The sequence below is a fragment of the Vanellus vanellus genome, assembly GCF_965231255.1.
Source record: "Vanellus vanellus genome assembly, chromosome: 2".
Classification (NCBI taxonomy): Eukaryota; Metazoa; Chordata; class Aves; order Charadriiformes; family Charadriidae; genus Vanellus; species Vanellus vanellus.
The window spans coordinates 99659532-99674737 of NC_138906.1; the positions used below are offsets into that span (position 1 = coordinate 99659532).

At 38.2% G+C, this 15206-nt stretch overlaps 1 protein-coding gene across 1 annotated transcript in view; it reads right to left on the bottom strand.

Annotated features, from left to right (window-relative positions):
• Positions 1-393: 393 nt before the first annotated feature.
• The window catches only part of TERT (telomerase reverse transcriptase), a gene marked incomplete at its 3' end in the record, with an annotated part of 32440 nt that continues 17627 nt past the window's right edge, over positions 394-15206 (bottom strand). The window contains exons 9-16 of the mRNA XM_082498948.1: positions 12262-12375; positions 10334-10405; positions 8316-8501; positions 7366-7492; positions 6977-7038; positions 5360-5484; positions 4862-4999; positions 394-497 (exon numbers count right to left, since the gene is read on the bottom strand). Of these exons, the coding sequence (XP_082355074.1) occupies positions 394-497; positions 4862-4999; positions 5360-5484; positions 6977-7038; positions 7366-7492; positions 8316-8501; positions 10334-10405; positions 12262-12375 (928 nt within the window). The remainder of the gene's footprint in view (positions 498-4861; positions 5000-5359; positions 5485-6976; positions 7039-7365; positions 7493-8315; positions 8502-10333; positions 10406-12261; positions 12376-15206) is intronic.

Here is a 15206-nt window from a genome sequence, read left to right on the forward strand (position 1 = left end):
CAATTAACCAGTCAATTTATTACAAAATACTCTGCAACACAGAGAAGCAAAGAACAGTTTTTCATAAACAACACACTGAAATAAGAAAGTAGATCTGTTCATACAGAACATAATTTAATGATGCCTTCCTCAAGAAGATGGGAATTACTGAACAAAACCAAGTCAATTACTTCAAATAGCCTGTGAATTTACAGGCAAACAGAAGCAAGAAGGTATTAACAAAACTGTCTGCTCTTTTTCAGTCCTTGTGTGGTATCCGGGAAACAAACACAAAAAATTTTTAAGTGAAGTTGCTTTCAGTCCACTCCACCAAAATAAACTACAGAGAAGAGTCATCTAAAGACATAGATTTATTTTCAAACCTGGAAAAACTATGAAATAAGTGTCAATCAGTCAGTCCAGGATAGCTTTGAAATCTTGACAAAGAGATGGTTCTGTCACTGTCTTCAGTAGTGCCATAGTATCCTTTGGGATCTTCCTGAACAGCTGCATCTTACCTACCAAAACATCACAAACAATTCATTACTACTGCAAGCAACTAACAATTCTGTTTTAGGGAAAATGCTAATAAAGTAATGAAATCAATACTAGCTGAATCCAATTAAAAGGTAGGAACACCTGGAATATGGGTATAAAAACAGTTATAATAAAATATGGTACTACTCTTTTACCTTTAAATCAGGCTATAAATAAAAAGGTTGAAAATATGTGAAAGTATTAACAAACTAAGAAAACCAAGGAGCAAATTCCTCCTACTATGTCCTTGTAACACTTGTTTGGATTTAATAATTTTTTTATTTTTTTTTTTAAGTATAAGGCCAACTATATCCACCAAAAAAGGCCTTCTGTCAAACCACAGTTATTTTGAAAGACCTTATTTTGAACAATGCTAAGGACAAGGGACAGGTTCTTGTCTGGTTGGTAATGTTTACCTACAGCAGGAGGGTATTCCCAAACTCTTTCTTTTCCCCTCTACTTTCAGATATGACATCAAAGTAGCCCATGTTTGGAACTGACATATACAATAAGATTAACAAAAATAAAATTACGTGGAAAATGCACCTTTTGCTATACACTGGCAACAGCAATTCTCCCCACTGTGTTTCCTTGTAAGAGAAGAGAGGCTAACTGGAAGGCCATGCTTAAGGTGGAAAATTTTGGAGACTAAACAAGGCTCTTAAATCAGGAATGAAATTTTTATAAGAGGACATAACAGTTTTGAAACATAGAAGGTCATTGAGTCTATCATCAACAGAACTGTTGACAATAAAAAGGACTTTTTAAAGATTAGGAAGAACATGTAAAATCCTAGCAACAGTTTAAATCCGTTACCTAAACAGAGTTGGCAAAATTGTCAATGGTGCAGAAAGGCAGAAGTGCTCAATAAACATTTGTTCTGTATTTGGAAAGGAGACAGATGATGTATTTATATCTTATCATGATAAGGAAAGACTCTTGCTCCTTTCCCCACTGGTAATAATAGGAGGGATGTTAAACAGTAACTATGTTTTAAATACTTAACTCTGAAGAATGATGACAACTTATACTGACAAGCCCCTGATAGAGACACTTAACAGGTTTTGGAATAGCGGGAAGAACCTCCTCTCCAAAACCTATGAGTTTGATATCGATTCCCATGGACAGTAATGGAAAGGCATATGTGCAGGGACACAACAACAAAAAATTAAGTTTGTATCAATTCCTGTCAACAACATGGTCTTACATGGGTAATAGGTTTTATACAGCTGATACAAACTCCAAAATGACAACAAAAAGTGTAGTGGTTAAGTCAGCACAGGCTCTATTACCAGCCTTGGTTACCTCTGTGCCACAGACTACTGTGCCACATAGAGATACTGAGCTAACTTTACAGGAACACACATGAGAACCAGTGACTTCCCTGTCACAGCTGCTCTGACATCCACACATGCTACCTGATTTCCAGAAATAAGACAAAGCTTAAAATACAGTGTTTAAAATTAGCTCCAGTATCTCTGCATAATGCTCAACTTTGTAGTAACCTTGTCTACAGCATGATGTTCTGATTACAATAACGTTACCCAGGAATAAGCCTGATGCAGGCCAAACAAAACTAATTTATAAAACTGAATAGAAAACTATCTCGCAATGTCTCTTTAAATGGATTTTAGAGTGTTCCCGCAGGATTGGGAGACTTAGCATCTTACTAAATTTGGAAGAAAATACAAATATAAACACCATGTACAATCAGGTGACTGAAAAACAGCCTTTATCTATGATCAGAGATCTTGAAGACATGGAGATAACAATGCACATTCACACCAAGGGTATGCATACAGATCACAAGATGTCTTTGTACAGCTTTACAGTACCAGCACACTGACACCTTCCCTCCTGCTAAGCCCCTAGCACCTTCTCAGTTTCTTTTCAAATGCAGTTTGATATGATTTTTAAAACTTCAGCTAATTCTTAAAGGAAGCAGAAGGGCAGGTGGGAAGCAAATATACATGCACCTCTCAAAATTACAGTCACTGGTAAATATTCAAGTTGCATGACAAGCTGACCCCAAACAGCTACCCTCCTGCCAAATTAAATAGTAGATGTCTTGGGAGCTTTTCATAAAAACAGCAACCACAGAAGTGTTCCACCAAGTATCGGATCAACCCTTGCAGCATAGATGGAACAGGGCTAGTGGAAGTACAGGTAAGATTTCAGGAGGCTATAAGCAAACAGAGATCTCTGAGATGGCATTCGAGTTACTTGGGCCCCAAGTGATCTGTTGATCAATCACAGCAAAAGCTTCTGTCTTAAAAGTTTCATAGTAATAACAAGTCACAGCCTTCGACAAGTAAAGCCTTTGACACTGTTTCCCACAGCATTCTTGTGGAGAAACTGGCTGCTCATGGCCTGGACAGGTGTACTCTTCGCTGGGTAGAAAACAGCCTGGACGGCCATGCCCAGAGAGAGTGGTGGTGAATGGAGTTAAATCCAGTTGGCAGCCAGTCACAAGTGGTGTTCCCCAGGGCTCGGTACTGGGGCCGGTTGTCTTTAATATCTTTATCAATGACCTGGACAAGGGGACTCAGCGTACCCTCAGCAAGTTTGCAGATGACACTAAGCTAGGTGGGAGTGTTGATCTGCTTGAGGGTGGGATGGCTCTACAGAGGGATCTGGGCAGGCTGGATCAATGGGCCGAGGCCAATGGTATGAGGTTCAAGAAGGCCAAGTGCCGGGTCCTGCACTTGTGTCACAACAACCCCATGCAGTGCTACAGGGTTAGGGCGGAGTGGCTGGAAAGCTGCCCGGCAGAAAAGGACCTGGGGGTGTTGGTTGACAACCAGCTGAATATGAGCCAGCAGTGTGCCCAGGTGGCCAAGAAGGCCAACAGCATCCTAGCCTGTATCAGGAATAGTGTGGTGAGCAGGACCAGGGAAGTGAACATCCCCCTGTACTTGGCACGGGTGAGGCACCACCTAAAGTACTGTGTTCAGTTTTGGGCTCCTCATTACAAGAAAGATACTGAGGTGCTGGAGTGTGTCCAGAGAAGGGCAATGAAACTGGTGAGGGGTCTGGAGCACGTGTCTTATGAGGAGCAGCTGCGGGAACTGGGGTTGTTTAGCCTGAAGAAAAGGAGGCTGACGGGAGACCTCGTCGCTCTCTACAACTACCTGAAAGGAAGCTGTAGCGAGGTGAGGATCAATCTCTTTTTCCCAAGTAACAAGCAATAGGACAAGAGGAAACAGCCTCAAGTTGTGCCAGGGAAGGTTTAGATTGGATATTAGGAAAAATTTCTTCACAGAAAGGGCTGTTAAGCATTGGAACAGGCTGCCCAGGGAAGTGGTGGAATCACCATCCCTGGAGGTATTTAAAAGATGGGTAGATGTGGTGCTGAGCAGCAAAGCATGCACAAAAAAGGATGGAGGAGCTTTTGCTTGGATTGTGATCTGCCCATCAAAAGATCCCAAGAGCAAAACTTTCAGTATTAGAGATGAAAACTCAGGTATGTTCTATATGCATCTTCGAGAACTGACACAGTTCTCTAAGACTGTGTCCAGATACCCAACTATCCTACACGATGTGACTAATGCATTCGCTGCTCAGTTCTTCAGTTTTTGTCCTCTGCACATGAAGCAAGCAGCCATCTCTTCCCCTTCCAGAGGCAGGCCTGCCTCCTCTGGTACTTCTAGAAGGGCTGAACAGAACTGACTTCTCAGCAGCAGCGAGCAGACATGGTGCCTCTGGTTTTGGTGTCAGTGTCTCTGACAGAAGAAGCTTCTCTGGCAGAAAGAACTGAAATTTCTAGTAGTTCTGTGGCTGGCCTGGGGACAGACTGCACAACTGGTCAAAGACTGAGCTCCCCAGAGGCAGGTACACAGTCAGCTTCTTTCACCAAGTAGAAGAGTCAATTTGCCAATGCCACTTAACTATACTACAATATAGCATATGCGGCACAGCAAGTGCTTGTTTCAAAGTGACCCCAGTGACCCCAGTTTACATTGCAGGAAGAACTTATTTAGTTGCCAGCTAATCAACATTTTTTTTTGTAAATAGAAAACTGAGCATTTATATTTCATTTTGTTAAACCTGCTCAGAATGCTTATATGATTAACCGAATCTTATTAAGCTTTCTGAACTGTACAAATTCATTGAGTGCCAAGTATCAATAGCTGTCTCTTAAGAAAAAGGCTCTAGAACATGCAGTGCTGAAGAACATACCATTTCAATTTGCCTACTTATATTTAGTAAGTTTGATGAAAATCAGAAAGCTTATTAACGTACATATTAGAACAACACTTTGACAAAAACTTAAAAAAATCCATTAGATTCAAAGTTTTATTACTATTAACCGTATTTCAAACTGTAAAAATAATCAAATACTTACAGATTTTTAGGGGCTTAAGCAGGCATTTGTAAACAACTTTGTGGTTTGCTAGTTTGACAGTGAAGGCATGGTAGCAGAGCCATTCTGCTGCCTCAGAAGGGAACACACCAGAGGCACCTTTGTTACCTAAAGCAATCCCTAGAGATAGAACAGGAAAATAATGTCACTGAAAATGATGAGCATTAAAAAGTATGTCTGACCCCTCCTCTCTTTCTATAAAATCACTCCAAGATTTTTTTACTAAAAACCTATGTAGTCAATGAAGTCTCCTGTGTCAACTGAAGACTAAAATCTAAAACCTGAAATATTTTAGTATTTTCAGGAAATTGAGTTAAAAAAAAAATGCACTGTGATTCCTATCATTCACTCCATATTTTTCATGCTTGGTTGTTATCTCAAAATGACATTATCTGACTGCACAGTCAAGACATTTTATGTGTCTTAAAAAAAAAAAAAAAGAAACAAACACGCTACTTCATAGCCATTAGCATACTATACCTGCGTTTTTTGCTTTCAGGATAGAATAGCAGCATGATGCAGTTTCAGAGATGATCCTTAGGAAGAAATAAGGGTTGTTTCTAACCTGCTGGTTGAATGGAAGTTGGAGAACACAGGCGTGGAACCTGTTCACAAAAGCAGCCTACTTAATTACAAGTAATTTGCAACTTCAAGTGAAACTATGTTTACATACGTTAGGCACTATAAAGCATTTAAAAGCACCCAACAGTCTTTAGCTGAAAGAGGGCAGACTTAGATTAGATATAAGGAAGAAATTCTTCACTATGAGGGTGGTGAGCCACTGGAACAGCTTGCCCAGGGAAGTTATGGATGCCCCATGCCTGGAGGTGTTCAAGGCCAGGCTGGGTAGGGCTTTGAGCAACCTGGTCTAGTGAGAGGTGTCCCTGCGCATGGCAGGGGCGTTGGACCCAGATGATCTTCAAGGTCCTTTCTAACCCAAACCTTATTACCATTCAATGATATCAACACTGTTAGCATACAACACCTCTCCTATGTATACACATCACTAAAGTGCCAGACACATAGGATGTCTGTTCATAAATTCTGTCCTGAAAGTTCTGGAAGCCCTCTGCCTTGGTCACAGAATTCTCTTCTGAGTACAACAACTGTCTTCTGTGCAGGAAAAGTTAAGCTACACATCCTCACTATTCCATATCACAGACCATGCAGCCAGAGAGCACCCACATAAGAGTGCGCAAGAAGAAGAAAAAACAAAATAAAACAAAACCCCACAACAAATTCTGTTCAGGAATTCAGGAAAACAGAACTTCAAATGATGTAGTGTTCCACAGACCAGGATATCCACTCTTTTGTCTATTTGGAAGCCAATTCTATGGAAATTACTTGTATTTTATGCTCCCTTACACCTCTGTTTAGCTATATTTTAAAAGCATTTGCCTTTTTTTTTTTCCTTCAGACTCTAGCATTATAATTAATATAAAGAGGAAGCACCTCTTACACCTTCTTTGTGTTAAAACAATATACAAACAATTCCTTGGCACTGCCAATCATTCAAAGTTTTCAACGCATACAGATTAGTATTTTCTCCCATCTTGCTTATCAGTTTTGATTTCTTCCCCTTAATGCTTGTTTAAAACATTCACTTCCTCTGCTGGTCACGAACAGCTCACAAAACCCAAGATATTACCAGCTAAGGAGTAATTAAGACATTATCAGCAGCTAAGAAACTGCAATTAACTGGTAGAATGAAACCTTACTTAAGGCAAAGTTATACAGGTCAAAGTTCGATATGATTTTAATAGATACAAAGTTCTAAATATAAACTGGTTAATCAGTGATAAGGCTTCTCATCATCCTGCAGTAAAACAAACTATTTTTCTTGAGGTCAGCTGCCAATACCAAGAGACACTGAAAATCCATTTAGTGAAGAGTCACATAAACACACACATCAATATAATCCTATATCCTGAATCTAGTATTACGCAAGAACAGTGTTGAAACAAGAATAACATGACTTACTACTGACATTTACAACTGCACATTTATACGACACACTTTTTCCTAATCCGTAGCTCCTCCATGTGTCAGGAAAGAATAATGAAATATTCAGAGTTACTGTAGAAGACAGTGACCTACCTGTAAGCCTGAAGTAAAAATATCTTGTAGATGTTAATGAAAACTGTTCTAAGGCTGTTGATCTAGAACAGAACAGAAACAGAGCTATAGGAATATTTTAGCGTCATGATAGGATTTGTTCACTTTCAACAGTATAAGATGATTTAGAGATCTAGAGAAAAAACATTTTATGCTAAACTTTAAAGATTTCTTGTATGTACTTAAGTTAACAATGTTGTGAAGGCTCAGCTCTGGAAGGTGCTAAGACCCCATATTTTAGTTTATGTCAATATTTTCAAGTTATGTGGATTACCTCTCAAAATCAAGTCCCTATGTCAGAACTCAAAGCAGTTTTAATGCTCTTTATCACTAATTACAATATTTCCAAATATCCATTTCCATATTCCTACCTGTAAATCAAGAAATAAACAATGACATTTCAGTTTGAGGACTGTAATCAATTTGTACTTCATGTTTTTCCCAGCTGTTCTACTTGAATTGAAGGAAAGACTTGATCTGATAGAAGTACAGGTATAACTAGAAAAAAAAAAAAAAAGTAGTTAAACAAACTCCAGAGGCTAATAGCCTAAATTAAATTCTGTAAAGTAAGCCTCATTTAACTTCTCATCTTACAGAGATTGCGGGCTAATCAATGAGCCAGTAGCTAAACGATTACTATAACTAAATTTAATTTAGAAAGAGACTAGATATTGTGGCATTAAGGCTACTAGCTAAAGAATTACTTCGATACCTCAAGGCTGAATAATTCACCCTGCTAAAAAAACCAAACCAGGCCACTTTGTGTATATAGTCAAGGCTGCTAGTTTAACGAGAGGTTACTTCTCCCCTACACTAGCATTTGAAGTGTACTAGAGGGAACACCTCTGATGTTGAAAGGATTACTAGCCCCTATAGTTTATACAAAATTAATCCCAATCTGTAGTTCATGTAATACTGCTTCTTCTAGGAAGATAGGAAAAAAATAACAATTTCAGAACAATAAATATAGTTATATGATACCAGGTACAATACAGCACATAACGATGAAAGAAACTGAACTGAGGTGATTGAATAAACTTTCTGAGAACTATGTAGCCACCATATGGTGTATAACTTCTGGTTACTGGCAACCTGTGCCACGTTTGATGGTGTTAATGATAAGTACATTCCACCAGGATGGAATGAAGAAAATAGCAGGCTACACAGCAGAATAAAATGTTTAAATCATGGAATAAGAAACAGAACTGTAAAATCTATTTTGCAGTTAATTCAACTACACCATTCACAAGACACCTTTGTGCTTCTCGCACTGTGTACGATATACTGTAAAGCTGACACTGGAGTATACAACTCTCTTTACCTGGAATAATCGCAGTAAACCTCAAGTGTCTGTATATCTAATAATAAACCACACCACGGGATCAAACGACAATCTGGCAGCTGTTTAAATTTGGAACATCCTGGGATATCATCAACAGGAAAATTCACGACTGTCTTATTGGGGTTTATTAAAAAGCCATACTCAGGAATACCTGTCGCTAGAGTCCTAAAACAGATAAAAAGTTAGTCTAACTCCCCCCACAAAAGCAAACAAAAAACCCCAGCATGCTGCAAGACACACACAATCTCACATAAAGGGACAGAAACCAAAGAATAAAGGAACCACAGCCAATGCTTTAGGTTAAGGAACATAGCTATAAACAAACAAAACTTAAGATATTAGAGGTAAATAAATACATAAAATTAAATAAACTTAAGGATACAAAGATAATGGAGAAAAACATGTACAAATTAATGTAAATTAAGAACATAAGCCATGAAACATTTGAGACAAGCTGCATAAATCACATTCACAGAAACCACTGAGATAATGACAGAGGAAGAGTTAGTTTTTGAAACTTAACGAAAACGAGGAGAATCCATGTAACAGGAACCTTGTTTATCTGATGAAAAGTTTTGAACCTTCTCCACAAAGTTTTCCCTAAGGATTGCCAGAGTGCCTGCTGATTACCTACTTTGCATTGGATCAGCAGTGTCATCTCATGGACAAGCAGCAGTTTGTCTTACTTGGCAATGTATTCATGCACATCCTTCATCCTTTCAAAGAGTGAGAGGAAGAGGTAGGCTCTTCCTGTTGGGGAGTAATAGTCATAATGCTGTCTCCTCGAAATTAAGTTTCTTGAGTCTCCCAGTTCTAATACTACATTAGAAAAAACTGTTACTATTCTATTTGTGAGAGAGTTCATAGGATCTGTAAGCAGTTTTGGAAAACTTGCAAAGAGGATACTTGTCTACAGAAAATCAACACAGCTGGTGCAGAAATTGATATAGAACAAAGATGCTGATAACTTCAAAGTGCAAGTAGGACAACATCTGCAATGCTACTGCAAGTGACATTATGCTGAAAAGATGTTATAGAGATTAATAGCTTGAGGAATCCCCCACCTCTTAGTTATCATTTCCAAAACTGTAAATCCGCACATCCCTAGAAATTTCTTTCTGTTCCAATAAGGAAATGAGGACAAATGAAGTCTTCAAAGTACACTATCCGCTATTTAGCACAATTTATACTTCAAACTGTACTTTATTGATTTCCCCATCACCTTTCAGGCTCACAACAGAGCTGCATCTTTCTGACTATTGAAAACCATGATGCAACTGGTTGCACTGCAGATGCTAAGCTTTTCTGCAAGACCTCTCCTTTGGATCCTTAAAACTGTCTTTGGCATTAGCAGAACTCTTCTTGGATACTGACTGTACATTCATATCCATGCTAACTAGGAACCTAATTTGGGGCCCAAGGTAATTCTGAAGCACTCTAAAGAATTACTGTTTGAAAACTTCCGTGTGAGATGCATGCTGCTGTGCTATCAGTGTCTTCAAATACTCACCCCAGAATATTAACGACTAGAAAATTCTTAGCAATATTGAATCAGAGAAAAGTTGCATTCTCTCCCCAGGAATAGAACATAGCAGGACGCCTGCCCGATAAAAACATTTTAAGAATGTTAACTAAGAAATCCTAAAAATTTGAGGGAAAATGGTCTTAAAAGACAACTGTCAGCTGCTTTGGTTAGTCTGCACTACTAATTGCTGCTAGAAGCTCCGTTAAGGTCAGTAGCTAGGTCCCTAATTTAAACCCCAGCAGGAATCCCCCACCATCTGAGTTGCAACAGATTGTTAGTTGGCCATCAAGAATGTAGCTATTAGGATTCTTCCCAGGCACGGGCTACCAGCAAGGACTCCAAAACAGCCCTTGATTATGAATCCATAAAACAAAGATACCTATGTATGTACAAACGCATATAAAGATGAAAAAGAATGACCTAAAAGCTGTTAATGCTTATTACTTTGAAGACTATGTCTTTTACAGCATACCTCAGAAAAGTTCTTGCCTGCGTTAAATGTGGCGTAATCAGCAAAAAGTCATCAATGAGACGTATTAGGACTCTGTAATCAAGAAGAAACTGATGTTAGATTTTTTAATATGCAATCCTTTCAAATTTTTGTCATACTCTTCAGAGCAACAATGTGCCCATTTTAATTCACAAGAAAGTAGAGGCCAGTATGATCTCCAAATTGAGTCTCATGAAGAAATTCTCAGTTCTGCTTCTTTCCTAAAAATAAATGGAAAAAAAAAAAAAAAAAAAAGAAAGCAAAGGGGCTGGCTACATGAAACATGACAGGAATTTACAGCACACAAGCTACTCCACAGCAGCTTCTTGGATACAGGGTTTTACACTTTTCCAAGGGAGAATTTTCAATATCTTAATACGCAATACAAGGAAAGGAGGTGTAATACCAGGTACACGCGCAGATATAGGATGCTTCGTGTGCTCTAATTCTATCTTCGTTTACCATGTAACAACTTGTTTGTGAAGCTGTAAGTTGAATGTAGAACAGACTACAGGCTACCACTGTAAAGGCTGGAATTTTCTTTTTCAAGAGAATTCAGGCCGCAAGCATACTTTTCTGATAAATCCTGCCTAGTAGATCATAGAGAGGAATCTCTGGAGATGATCCTGTCCATTCTCCTTTTCAAACCAGGAGTACTGCCATCACTATGATCAAATCAGCTGCACCCTTGCCTAGCCAAGTCAATAGTAGGTTATTTTTTTGACATAAAGGCCAAATGAAACTATCAAAACCATTCAACAGACACTTAAGTAACATTCTAAAACCTGCTCTACATAAAAACAGCTGCTACATAAAAAAGTGCATTCTTTTGATCAGTTTCATAATTTCAGTATGTATAAACAAAATCCTTTGAAAGCAAAAGATAGCTCTTTATACTCATATCATCACAGCATCCAGATACGTATGAAAAGAACTGTACTACTCGTGTATGGAAACGTTTAAAACTCTGAGACTTTCCATTACCTCATGAGCCTCCCAAGAAGAGACAAGCAGATGCACTTATCTGGAGTACTCCTACACACTTAGTTTCTTTATTCTTTCTTAGGACAGAATTCACAGCAGTGGAGGGAGATGTGTGAACACAGACAAGCTTCAGGGGTCTCACCAATGTCTAGCTCTTGCCTAAAGATCCTAATCTGGGAATCAGCTGGGAATCAGTTCATAGGGAGGTAAAAGGGACCCTAAAGTTTTTATGGCTAATAAAGAGTTAGAGCTTTTATCAGGCTAGCTTTCTGTCAAGCTCCTAAGAAGCAAGCATAAGCAGGGCACAAACACTTAGAAGACGTACCAAGAGCCACACACAGGGCTTCAAACAAGAACCAATGTGCCTCATAAAAAGTCTGCAGTAAAGCTGTGACCTTGATAAAATGTTAAGATTTACAGATGGTGGACTGGAAAGCCCTCAGGCAGAAGCCTGGAGTATCAGAAAGCCTGTAACAAAAATCCCATCTTGTTTGAAGACAAAACACAACAAATTTTGTGGGAATGAGTGTGGGAGAACCATAAACCTTTTACATGTACAAGAAGAGCTTGTCAGACTTTGTACAGCATCCCTAAATACCATGCTCTTTGTAAGAACACATCAGTGATTCACAGATTTGGGACAGCTTCCTTTCATCACTTTTCTTCACAGTCTTACGACAAACAGGGAAATTCCCCCACAAAACAACCACAGTGACACTGAAGCTGTAGAGGTCTTTGTGTGCACCACGCTTCCTAATGGAGAGTCAGAAATCCTTAAAATTCAAAATTAAACTTCAGAGAAAATATCACGCATACACTACATTATATATACTATTAACACATGCACAATAATATATGTACACTAAAACCACATATACTATATATTATCCATCACTATAAAAGACCAAAAAACACAGCATGCCTACCCATCCTGCTGTACTCCACAGAGCAATTTATTTTCCATGTCTCCATAGCATAAGCTGCAAAGTAAGGTTGACAAAATGGAGCCCTGAGGGATTCCACAGCACTGTAAGTAGTATCTAGTAAAGAATAAAAGAAAAAAAACAGGGGGGGAAAAAAAAAATCAAAACTTGCAACAAGAAGATTCCAATAGCCAATAAACATTTACTTTTTATTTTCAAGTATAACACATATGTTTCAATAAGAAAAATGCTACCCCTACCTGCTTGCTAGTTAGCTTTAAATTTATTTGTTCTTTCCTCTAGGAATCTACATATGGATCCAGAACTTAAGTTAAACAGTGAAAAAACACACTAATACACATAATCCTTTCTCATTAATGAACTCCATTAGACAACTGTCATTAAAGGAAAGACACTTTATACCTGATTGCAAATCGCAATGCCTCCCTTCCTCCTTCAGCTGCCGAGCTACCCTTCATTTAAGCTTTGTAAGTATGATGTATTTTACATCTTACATAGCTTCACAACATGTGTTCTTGTACAAGAAAAAAAGCATTGGACAAATCTTTAAAACTATCATTTATTTATTTTTAATTATTATCCAAACAGCTCCTAGCAGGTCCCCACTAAAAAATCCATAGGTTGAAAAATCCATAGTGTACATCAACATCATGAATTAAATTCAGGTGGATGTTGAGATGGAACACTTCCAACTTTTCTCAGAAACAGCAGATATCCACATTAAATTCACAGAATCATGGAGTTTCAGAGTTGGAAGGGATCTCTAGAGATCATCTAGTCCAACTCCCCTGCTAAAGCAGGATTGCCCAGAGCACGTTACTCAGGACTACATCCAGGCGGGTCTTGAAAATCTCCAGAGAAGGGGACTCCACAACCTCCCTGGGCAGCCTGTGCCAGTGCTCTGTCACCTTCACCGTAAAGAGTGTTTCCGTGTATTTGAACGGAACTTCCTGTGTAATAACTTGTGCCCATTGCCCCTCGTCCAGTCACTGGGAACCATTGAAAAGAGCCTGGCTCCATCCTCCTTCAGCCCACCCTTTAGATACTTGTAAGCATTAATAAGGTCTCCCCTCAGCCTTCTCTTCTCCAGGCTAAGGAGTCCCAGCTCTCTCAGCCTTTCCTCATAAGGGAGGTGCTCCAATCCCTTAATCATCTTAGTTGCCCTAATTCAAATATAAATGTTCACCACTATCAAATCTTGCCAAGTTTTCTGAAAAAAAAAAAAAAAAAAAAAAACACCAAACCTCAAACAACCAAACCCCTTTCAGCAGCACAAATCAGAGTAAAAATGTTTAACTAAGAAATAATTTAAATCAATAATTTAAATTGAGGTGTTTATTTTTTTTTTTATACTTATATATACACTTATACTTTATTTATACTTGCACAGCATGATCTGGCCAAGGAAAATATTTTCTTGAGTTTGTTTTGGTTTTCCACAAATAAATATCACTTTAATTTTAGGGAAATTTCTGATGGCTTAACCCAATAGAGCATGTGATCTCATTTTATACACCCCAGCTATACTGTAAATCACATTTATTTCCTCATTTAACCGCTCAGGCATGAAGCTATCTTACTTCTAATTAAGAAAAAACACTACATCCTGTGAAATGCTAACCCTTATTATTTGTAATTATACTCAACTTCTCCCCCATCCTCCTTGAAAAGCTCACTGAAGTAGCCAGTTGTCACTTTGCAAAAAGAGTAAATCTTGATTTCTTCTTCACGGCTTTAAAGAATTCATATAGGCATAGCCAGGGTGAGGTTCATTAATACCTTCCCTATCTTGTTACTTATATAAGACCACACATACTTATAGTAATGTATCACATCTAGATATGCTACTGAAGCCAGAGTTCCCTGTTACCTTGTGGATTTTTCTATGCTGGCAGCAACAGAATAAGTATGCCTCACAAAACCCAGGGTAATTATTTTCACAACGCTCCTTTGAAGTAGTGAGATATTATATTATAAAGTCCATTCTACCATTACTACATGAATGGCTTAGTGAAACCGAAAAGAATGAAATTATGCAACTGGACACGAGAGCCACATACTACATTCTAGAAGTGATCTTACCTGTCTTTTGAATCACCTGCAAATTTTTCTAGCTGTAACTTTACATTTTGAGACTTTTGATGAATATAATAAATGGCATTAAAAGAGTCTTTCTAGGTTCTCAGCTCAACAATAAGCATTTTTCTCAAAATATCAAGTGAATATTGACTAACTGTGATGGCTTTCTGAGAACTGTCGGGTAAAGAGTGTATTCATTTACTAAACTTATTTGCACTTTTGGGTTTTCTTTTTTTTTTTTTTTAACAAATGAGAATGAGCTACTTAAAAAGGGCAAATTCATTCCAGGACAAACAGTATTTTTTCAGCCAAGCTATGACTGAATTTAAATAAATGTGAAATTGGTTTTGCCAGGGTGTGCTTTCTTTAAAACTATTAAATATTTATTAAACACACTGACGTCAGTTAGTCCTTATTATGGGCATGCCACATAAGCACTCTCATGATCCTGCCAAAGGCCGTGTAAGTATCAATGCTAGGAACACCTATAAACACTCTTCTATTCGTGTCCTTGAAAGCTTTTCTCTAACCCCCCCCCCAATTCTGTGAGATAAAATATTCTAGATTAAAGGCATTTTTTCAAGAGCAGGAAGCTATTCACGCTAATATAAACATCATATAATACTTGCTTTCTAGACATGGCATGGCACACTTGCCACCTAGAGGCAAAATGTAATCAGTATTTCTAGCAACAAAAGAAGAAATCTGCATTACTACCCTCTAGAGCATCTGATTCCTAGTTTTGAAATCGTCAATAATTTTAATTCTTACTGTTACTGCCTTTTATTTTTATTGCAACTTGCCAAATAGCAAGGCCATTCAGAAAAGGTTTAATTTTGCACTACAGA